This window comes from Athene noctua, chromosome 22, assembly GCF_965140245.1.
Source record: "Athene noctua chromosome 22, bAthNoc1.hap1.1, whole genome shotgun sequence".
In the NCBI taxonomy this organism is placed as follows: domain Eukaryota; kingdom Metazoa; phylum Chordata; class Aves; order Strigiformes; family Strigidae; genus Athene; species Athene noctua.
Genome location: NC_134058.1, coordinates 8,130,556 through 8,140,776, shown reverse-complemented (window position 1 = coordinate 8,140,776; position 10,221 = coordinate 8,130,556). Strand labels below are relative to the sequence as shown.

The following is a 10,221-nucleotide window of genomic DNA, read 5'->3' as shown; positions in this document are numbered from 1 at the left end:
CATCAATAGGATGTTTACAAGGACAAGGAGTCCTCACTCAGCGCAGGACGTTTTGTGCCTTCCACAATAACGTTCCCACATCAACAACCCCACAGATATTTGTTAAAACACTGCTCAGGATAACACCAATTTATTTAGTTTTTTTCTCCATGTGAGCTTAATTTTGCTGTGGGGCGCCTCAAATTAGAGCGTTGTGCTAAAAACAGCCATTAGATCCCTTGGTCATCACCAAACTTCTTGGTTGTGGTTTTAATTGCTAATTAGGTGATTTCTACACACCAAGCCAAAATAAACAGCCGCGGGTCTGCCTGTATGGAATCCAAAGGACAGATCCTTCCCTCCCAGGAGCAGCAACCGGGATCGAACGGGAAAATCATCCCACAGCAGCATCGCCGCGTGTTCGGGAAGGTTAATCCTATCTCCTGCTCGCTCTTCTCCAGGCTCTGCTTCCTGCCCAGACTGGGCTCTGTTATGTTATTTCTTCAGCCCCATCTGTCCTGGTTTTTTCTTTTTTTTTTTTTTCTTTTCCCCCTGTTTCTACGCTATCAACATTTCCGGCAGGCTCTGCTGGGGCATCTCGCAGCATCTCGAAGCAGCTGGCGGGGACCCAAGGTTTGAATGCTGCCGTTTGGACCCTTTTCCTGGCACTTTTGGGAGCAGCAGGGCACAAAACGGGCATTTTTGGATGCACCCCTAAGGGCTTAGACCCCATCTCCTCCCCAAACTGGTGCTTTCCCTTCCCAGGAACCAAGCACACCCCTGGGGCTGGGGGCAGCTTTTGCTTCAGCCCTGTGGATTTGGCCAGCTGGAGGATTTTGGGGACCTGAGGCTCTGGGGTTTTATGGCCATTTTGCAGCAAGGTCAAAGCCATCCTCTTCTTTTTTTTTTCTTTTTTTTTTTTTTTTTCCAGTGAAGGTGGATAGCAGTGGGCAAAAACACAGGGAATTCAGAAATTGGGGTGAAAAGAGGCTGAGTGTCGGGGCAGGGGGTGGCGAGCGAGCATGTTGGGGTTAGAAATCGCTTCTCTGCTGGGCACGCTGTAAGAGAGGAAAAAAAAAAAAAAAAAAAACAGAAAAAAAAAAATCAGTTGCAGCCGCGTTTTCCAAAAAGCCCGAGCGTTTCTGCTCGCCGTCGCTTCCAAGAAACGGAGAAAACCGGGGAGGTAAATTGCAGTGATTCATCGCGGGCAGATCGGAGGCAGGAAACGAGAGTTTGCTGCCTGCCCCGTGCCCGGCGTGGGCTCGGGCTGCCGGGGCCTGGCTGGTGGCGAGGGCCTGACGCCCACGGGCCGAGCATCCCGGGGCCACGGCGAGAGCGGCCGCAGGAGCCACCCGAGGGGAAGAAAACAACCGGCCAAGGCTGAAAACCAGAGCAGGGGGAATTTTTCGCCTGCGTTTCTCCGGAGCCATCCGAGCGAGCTGCCTGTGAGCCGGGGAAGGGGGGGACCCCGCGGGCTGGGGGTCCCTGGGGATGCTCGCTGTCTGCATGTCGCACACACACACGCAACCCCCCCGCTAAATTTTGGGGGCTGCATCCCTTCCTTGGGGACCTCCGGGGGGCTGGGGGGGTCCGTTGAGAAATGGAGCGTGGGAAAAAGGGGGCGGGGTTTGCGAGGTGCCTGCCTGCGGATTGGCTGGGGGGGGGGGGGAAGACCCCCCAAATTGTGCTGGAAGGGAGAGGGGCAACCCTGAGCTTGCAAAGGGGATGGGGGCACCATAGAGACACCCACACCCCCCCGCCCCATGAGGATGCGCTTGAGGCAGCCGGACCCCCCACCCCCCCGCATGTGTTTGCACCCAGGCGGCTGCGACTGGCCTCGGTGACACGAGTTGCACCGGTCTCAGCTCGGCCGAGGGCTGCAGAGGGCAAAACTCCTTTGGGTGGTTGGAGAGGGGCCGGGCGCGTCCTTCGGTGGGTGCTCTGGCCAAAAAGCCCCCTCAAACCTGCTGCTCCCGTCGCTGGCGTTTTGGGAATCGCCCTCAAGGGACAGCTGGGGGGGGTCTTGGTGCTGCATGGCTGGCGGGGAGTGGGATGGAGCGCTGGGGGGGGGGGGGGGGGGGGCAGGATGGGGAGACCCCAACATCTCGCTGGGGTTTGGGGTGTGGGACTGGATGTACCTCGCTTGGGGTCCGGACCCTCCGCTCGGGGCGCGTGGAGCACTTGCATCTTGCTGGGGGTCAGAACATGGGGACATTTCGGTTTCATCTGGGGCTGGGAAGTGGGGACCCCTTATGTCATATTTGGGGGCAGGATTTGGGGACCCTCACACTTCTTTTGGGGGTGGGACGTGGGGACTGTCTGCATCCTGCTCGGGGCAGGGACCCGGGACCCTCGTGCGGTGCTCAGGGACAGGACACGGGGTGCTTGAGGTCCTGATGCTGGGACCCCTAAATGAGGGTTGGGACACGGGGACCTTCTCCCGGGGGTCGGGGTCAGGTTGTGGGGACCCTTGCATGGCACCGGGGGTCATAGGGGTGGAATTGGGATGTGGGGACACTTGGGGCACAGGGACCTTTGCATGATGCTCAGGGTGGGGACATGGGGACCCTCCTGTTGGGTTTGGGGTCAGGATTTGGGGACCCTTTTATTGGGGTGGATACGGAGGGGCCCTTGTGTGGGGGCCAGGGCTTGGGGACATCTGCACTGGGGTCAGGATTTGGGGACCACCCTACGGGGACCGCAGCATCTCCCCAGGGCTCAGCGGGCTGGAATCGGCGGATGGTGGGGGCAGGTTGTGTCTGTCCCCTCCCTCCTCGCAGGGGCTTTGACCAGGGGCCAGATCTGGGCTCCTGCACCACCACCCTGGGGGGCTCCGGATAATTCGGATGCGGCACCGGAGCCGCTTAACCCCATCCTGATCCAGCCTTCACCCCGAAACCCCCCTGCCATGAAGAAGAAGCCAGCTAACGGGAGGGGGCCGGATCCTGCACCCCCCCAGCAGCGGGCCCGGGGCATCGCCAAGCCAGCGGAGGTGATTTACCCGGGGGGGCGACGGGGACACCCTAAGATGAGGTTTGGGTGCGGGTGCATCCCCATGATCCCCAACTCACCATCTTGGGGTGGTCGGGTTGCCCCGAGGGGGGACAACTGCAGCATGATGGGGGGGTTGGAGCTGACACGGGTGGGTTTTTGTGTGTGTCCCCCCCAGTACGTGGGGTCCTTCGCGGTGGAGGACTTGGACCTGCAGCAGCAAGCGGGACAGCTGGAGGAGCAGCTGCGGGCGCTGAAGGTCGGGCACCCACCACCACTCCCCCCTCGCTGGGAAATGGGGGGACTCCAAATAGAGGCGGGACCCCAAATAGTGGTGGGGTCCCCCCCCAATTCCTCATCTCTCCTGGCCAGGACTGTCCCCGGAGGAGGTCGGTGGTGCTGAGGTTCAGCTTGCAGGGGCTGAAGGTCTACGGCGCCGATGGGGAGGTAGGGGTGCTGGGGGGTGCTCTGGGGGGGTTCTGGGGTGCTGGGTGCTGCTGGAAAGGTGCTTCAGGGCAGCTGCACCTCTCTGAGCCTTGCTTTATTGCTTGGGAACTCCCCTTGCGTTTGAAAATAGGGCTGCAACCTGCCGTGCAAACAGAGGCGGCCCCGGCATGGATTGCACCCCAGGGTGGGGTTCAGGGGTGCTGGGTCCCAGGGTCACCCCCCCGTCTGGTCCCCGCAGACGCTGCTGATGGCTCACGCCCTCCGCCGGATCCTGTACAGCACGTGGCGACACGCCGATGGCCAGTTCGCCTTCGTGGCCCGCAATCCCCGCAGCCCCGCCAGCCCCCTCTTCTGCCACCTCTTCGTGGGGCTCCCGGGCGAGGTGCGTGGCCCCCCAACACCCCCCCAAAGAACCCCGCGATTATTGTTTTTTAACATTTGCACGTCACTTCTCCCGCCTCCCCCAGGTCCAGACCCTGCACCTCCTGCTCTGCCGCTCCTTCCAGCTCTGCTACCTCCTGGCGCACCCCGAGGAGCAGGGGGGCGACGGGGACGCCCCGGGGCTCGGGGTGCTGCGGGAGCCGCTCAACCCCGAGGAGGTGTCGCGCAACGTCAACGCCCTCGTGTCCTTCCGACGCCTTCCCGCGCCCGCCGGCCTCGGCTCGCTGAGCGCAGGGGTGGGTGCACCCTGGCGGGGTGCTGGGTGCTGCTCCACGGGCCTTTGCACAACGGGTGGCTTGCACGGGGGTTTCACGCGGGGGATTTTTTTGCACGGCCTCTTCTGGTGGGGCATTTTGTTTTCACACGGTGTGCTGTCCTTCCTCGCACGGCCGTTTTGTCACACAGCATTTTTTTGGTGCCAGGGTGTTGGCATGGCGGTTTTTTGCATAGCTGCTCGCCTGGCAGTTCTTGCACAGCCTTTTCTTGCACGGCGTTTTGCACGGCACATTACGGCACAGCACATTTTTTTATGGTGTCTTGCACGGCAATTATTTGCACACCCTCTTTGTATGGCATTTATTTGCACGGCGGTATGCACGTGGCACTTCTTGCAGAGCGTTTTTTTTGCACGGTGGTATTTGCATGGCATTTTTTTGCATGGCATTTTGCCTGACAGTTCTTGCACAGTCCTTTCTCGCACAGTCCATTCTTGCACGGCCCTTTCTCTCACGGTCCTTTCTTACACAGTCCTTTCTTGCACGATCCTTTCTTACACAGTCCTTTCTTGCACGGCCCTTTCTCTCACGGTCCTTTCTTACACAGTCCTTTCTTGCACGATCCTTTCTCTCACAGTCCTTTCTCGCACGGTCCTTTCTCACACAGTCCTTTCTTGCACGGTCCTTTCTTGCACAATCCTTTCTTGCACAGTCCTTTCTCACACAGTCCTTTCTTGCACGGTCCTTTCTTGCACAATCCTTTCTTGCACGGTCCTTTCTCACACAGTCCTTTCTTGCACAATCCTTTCTTGCACGGTTCTTTCTCTCACAGTCCTTTCTCACACAGTTCTTTCTCTCATGATCCTTTCTTGCACGGTCCTTTCTTACACAGTCCTTTCTTGCACGGTCTGTTCTCGCATTGTCTTTTCTTGCACGGTCCTCTCTCTCACAGTCCTTTCTCACACAGTTCTTTCTCTCGTGATCCTTTCTTGCACAATCCTTTCTTGCACGGTCCTTTCTCACATGGTCCTTTCTTGTATGGTCTGTTCTCGCATGGTCCTTTCTTGCACAATCCTTTCTCTCATGGCCCTTTCTCACACAATCCTTTCTTGCACGGTCTGTTCTTGCACGGTCGTTTCTCTCACGATCCTTTCTCACACAGCATTTTCCATGGGGTGCATGTTCATACGGCATTTCCGTGTGGCCGGTTTCGTGTGATGCATCTTGCGCAACCTCTTCTCTCACGGTGTTTTTCACAGCGTTCTGCCTGGTGTTTTTTCACGTGGTGTCTCCCTGCCCAGCTTTTTGCACGACACCCTTTTGCATGGCGCATTTTGCCAGGCCCATCCTGCACAGCCTTTTTTTGCACATTGTTTTGCACAGCCCGCTTTCAATGGCATTTTGCGGGGCAGTTCTTTTCACAGCATTTTGCACGGCCTTTTCTTGTACAGTGTTTTGCATCGGACATGTTTGCACGGCAGGTTTTTTGCACAGCAGTTCGGCACGGTGTTTCGCAGGACGTTCTTTCCATCGTGGTTTTTACATGGCACTTTTTTTGCCTGCCATTTTTTGCACGGTGCTTTTGGCGTGACTTTTCTTTGAAAAGTGTTTTTTGCACGGCATTATTTGCATGGTGGGTTTTGCAAGGTGATTTTCGCACAACATTTTCACATTACTTTTTTGCATGGTGTTTCACACAGCTTCTTCTGGGTGGTTTTTGCACATTTTCCCATGACTTTTTTGCACACTGTTTCTGGTTCTTTTGTGCAGTTCTTGCACTTTTTCACATGACTTTTTGGCACAGTGTTTCCTCTTCTTTTGGGTGTTTTTTTTCACATTTTCACATGACTTTTTTGCACAGTGTTTCCCATGGCTTCTTTTGGGCAGTTCTTGCACATTTTCACATGCCTTTTTTGCACGGTGGTTCTGGTTCTTTTGAGGGGTTTTTGCACATTTTCACATGACTTTTTGGCACAGTGTTCCTCACAGCTTCTTTTAGCACAGCGTTATTTGTACAGTTTTTCCACATGGCATTTCTCCATGGTGTTTGGCACGGCTTTTTTTTTTTTTTTTTTTTTTTTTTACGTAGTTTTCCTTTCACAGCATTTTTTTGCACAGCACTTTTGTGTGGCGCTCAGCACAGCATATTTTTTTTTTTTTGCACGGCGTATTTTTTGCATGGCGTTGATTTGCACAGCATTTGGGGGAGGGGGGGGGGGGCGTAGCATTTTTTGACATAGCATTTTTTGCACGGCATTTTTCCGCACGGTGTTTTGTGGGACGTTTTGCACAGTGAGAGCCCCCAGACCCCTCTCACAGCACCCCTTGCACCCCCCAGGAGCGGCGGCCGGAGGCGGAGGGCAGAGCTGGCGCCTGGCGCCCGGGGAACCCCTACTGCTCCCCGGTCCTGGTGCGCAAAAAAGCCATTCGCAGCAAGGTCCTGCGCTCGGGCGCTTACCGGGACTGCGGGGCCGAGAGCCAGCCCCACCAACCGCCCCGCGATGCTGGTGAGTGTCGGAGGGGAAACTGAAGCGAGGGAGGGGTCAACACGCACACGTAGCCCCAGTTTTGTGGGGTTTTTGAGGCGAAGAGGGGATTAACGTGCTCCCGCAGCGACGGCGGGATGGGAGAGCAAAGGGGCGAGGAGCTTGGCCTTCCTCCCCGAAAACGAGAGCGTCCTCGCCGAGAGCGTGTGGGCCTTCGCCGGCATCGCCAGGTGAGCGCGCGGGAGCACCCCGCTCCTCACCATCACCCCCCCGCTCCCCGGCTCTGCGCCCACCCGCCGCCTCGTCCCCAGGGACGGCGGGATCGCGCTGCTGCGGCGGGACGTCCCCGGCGCTTTCCTCCTGCGCCCCGAGCCCGGGCTGGCCAAGCGCTGGTGCCTGTGGGTGCGGGCGCCCTGCGGCGTCGTTCCCTACTGCCTCTTCAGGACGCAGCAGGGCCGGTTCTGCGTGGAGGTGAGGGTGCTGCGCGGGGGCCCTGCACCGGGTGGGGGTGCGCGGGGGGTGCTGTGGAGGGTAAGTGTGTTTGGGGCGTCGGTGCGTGGAGGCTGGGGTGTGTGGGTGCGTCAGTGCACCGAGGCACCAGGGTCTGGGGGCTTTGATGCATCTGTGATGCATCAGTGCGTTGGTGCACTGGTGTGTAAGTGCATTCAGGGCATCTACGCATGGATACACCAGTGCGTGTGTGTTTGACACACTGCGTAAGTGCATTCGGGGCGTCTACACATGGATGCACCGAGGTGTGTGTGCATTTGACATGCTGTGTAACTGCATTTGGGGCATCTACACGTGGGTGCACCGGTGTGTGTGTTTGACACGCTGTGTAAGTGCATTCGGGGCATCTACACACAGGTGCACCAGTGTGTGCGTGCGTTTGACACAGTGTGTAAGTGCATTTGGGGCATCGACACATGGATTTACGTGTGCGTGCATTTGACACACTGTATAAGTGCATTTGGGGCATCTACACATGGGTGCACGAGTGTGTGTGATTGACATGCCGTGTAAGTGCATTTGGGCATCTACACACGGGTGCACCAGTGTGCGTGTGTGCGTTTGACACGCTGTGGGAGCCCGTTCAGTGCCTCTGGGCACAGATGCATCGGCGTGTCGGTGCATTTGATGCGCCACGTGGGTTGATTTGGTCCATCTGCGCATGGATGCATCGGTGCACCCCGGCGCGGACGGGCTCACGTTGACGCATTTACCACTGTAAGTGCATTTGGTGCCTCGGTGCACGGTTCCCTGGTGTGCACACGCATTTGATGCAACGGCACGTGGGTGCATTTGCTTTGTGGGTTGCGCCGGTGCATGGGTGTATTTCTGCCGACGCGCGCGGGTGCGCAGGGGCTGGTGCTGCGTGGCTGCGTCCGTGCAAGGGCGCGTCGGTGCGCACGGCCCCCAGGCGCCCACGGGTGGGGGCGCGTGGCTGTGCCCGTGCTTGGGGGTGCAATTGCACTCGATCTGCGCGTGCGCCAGGGCGCCTGTGCACGGCGTGTGCTTCGGGGGGGCGCTCCCGGGTGCGTTTGTGGGTGCCCGTTGGATCCGCGCCCGCGTGGCCGCACCGCGCGTCGGGTTTGTGGGTGCGGGGGTGCGTTCGGCGCACGGGGGGGGTGCACAGCGCGCGGGCGCGTGGGCAGCCCGGCGAGGCCCGCGGGGGGGGGCTCACCTCTCCCCTCTCCCCCCCCCCGGCTAACGGCAGCACTCCAACACCGAGTTCGCCAGCGTGGCCGCCCTCCTGGCTCACTACTCCGGGGCGCCGGGGGGCTGCTTCTGCCGCTTGGCCCCCGGGCGCCGCAACCCCGGCTACGAGGAGCGGGACCCCGGCGGCGGGGCCGGCGCTTGGGGGGAGGCGGCCTGGGCCCCCGCTGCCCCCGTCGGGGCGCAGCACGAGCGGGGTTAGGCCCGGCCGCCCCCCGCTCGGGCACGGCTCCCCCCAGAATCCCCCCTCGGCTTTAGATGGCTGCCGGCTGCCTTATCCCCCCGCGGGCTGTACGCTGCGTCCCGGCAATAAACGGCTCTCGTGCTACCGGAGGGGTCTGCGGGCGGCCTGTTATTCCCACCCCGACACCCAACACGCGAGGACACACGCTTGTGCGCTCACGCGCCTGCGCTCGCGCGCTCTCGTGCACACGCCCCTCGGGAACTTGCGCTCGCGGCCTCACACGCTCGTGCTCGCCCGAGCACCGTCCCCGGCGCGTCTGGGCTCGTCCTCGGCCGCCCGCCCGCGCTCAGGCACGCGCCATCGCCCGCCCCTCGTGGGCTCGGGGGGTCACACTCGTGCACTGGGATGCCTGCGCGCCCCCGCCCCTCGCACTGCCACTCGCACGCACACGTGGCCTCGTACAGACACACACGCACACAGACACACACACAGAGACACACACACTCACACACCCTCACTCACTCACACACACTCACACACACTCACAGACACTCGCACACACACACACTTGCACACTCACACACACCTACTCACACTCACACTCGCACACATACGCTCACTCACACACTCGCACTCACACACACACTCTCACACACTCGCAAACACACACACTCACACTCACCGCACACACTCATTCGCACTCGCACTCACACACACTCACTCACACCCACACTCACTCACACTCACATTCACTCACTCACACTCACTCACACTTGCACACACACTCACACACACTCGCACACACTCACTTGCACTCACACACACACTCACTTGCACACTCACACACACCTACCCACACACACTTGCACATATACGCTCCCTCACACTCACAGACTCACTCACGCACTCACACTCACCGCACACACTCACATTCACACTCTTACACTCACACACTCGCACTCACACACACACTCACACACACTCTCACATACACTCACTCACACACACACACACTCACTCACATTCACACACTCGCACTCACACACTCGCACACACTCGCACACACTCACACACACTCACTCACACTCACACACACTCACACACACTCACTCACACTCACTCACACACTCCCGCCCCTCGCACGCGCGCGTCCCGCCGTAGTCACGTGGCGCAGGGGGCGGGGCCTCGCGCCAGACCGTCGCTCCGGCAACCGCTGGGGTCGCTGCGCGCATGCGCGCTGCCTCTGCCGGCGCGTCCCGCCTGCCCTCGCCCCGGCCCGGGCTCTCGGCTCCCCCGGCCCCGCCGCACAGCCCGGCTCGCCTCGGGATCGCCTCCGCTCCCTCGGGCTGGCCCGACGCCTACAGGTTTACCTCAGGTTTTCCTTCGCCCACTTCTCCCTGGGCTTGTCCCAGCTCCCCAGAGTTACCTCAGACTTTCCCACCCGCAGCCTCCCCTCAGGTTTCCTCCCCCCAGCCTGCCCTAGTTCCCCCTCAGACTTGTCCCGGGTGTCCCCCATTCCCCTTTATCTCTCCCAGGCTTTTCTCCTCCTTAGCCTCCCCTTCTCCCCCAGCCACTCGCGGCCCCCCTGACTCTTCCCTCATGCCGAGTTGCCGGGGGGTCCTTCCCCTCGGTGCGCCCAGCAGGCGGTGAGTGGGGTGCAGGCCCTGGGGTTTGGCTTGCCCCAGCCTTCCCACAGGTCTACCCGCGCCCCGATGCCCCTCAAGTGAGCGTGTGTGGGGTTGAGTTGGGCCTTGAAGAATGG

At 59.9% G+C, this 10,221-nt stretch overlaps 1 protein-coding gene across 2 annotated transcripts; it reads left to right on the top strand.

The window, feature by feature from the left end:
* Window positions 1–951: 951 nt before the first annotated feature.
* On the top strand, window positions 952–10,204 carry SH2D5 (SH2 domain containing 5). 2 transcript variants are annotated; one of them, XM_074924648.1, is made up of 10 exons: window positions 952–1,424; window positions 2,760–2,971; window positions 3,149–3,229; window positions 3,343–3,417; window positions 3,656–3,799; window positions 3,885–4,094; window positions 6,412–6,580; window positions 6,687–6,789; window positions 6,871–7,030; window positions 8,277–8,594. In XM_074924648.1, the coding sequence occupies exons 2-10, from the start codon at window positions 2,888–2,890 to the stop codon at window positions 8,475–8,477; spliced, it is 1,227 nt and encodes a 408-aa protein (XP_074780749.1). In that variant the 5' UTR covers window positions 952–1,424; window positions 2,760–2,887; the 3' UTR covers window positions 8,478–8,594. The 2 variants fall into 2 exon arrangements, with proteins under 2 accessions (XP_074780749.1, XP_074780748.1); XM_074924647.1 differs by lacking the exons at window positions 952–1,424; window positions 2,760–2,971; window positions 3,149–3,229; ... (1 more) ...; window positions 3,656–3,799; window positions 3,885–4,094 and having other exon boundaries at window positions 6,456–6,580; window positions 8,277–10,204.
* Window positions 10,205–10,221: the final 17 nt, after the last annotated feature.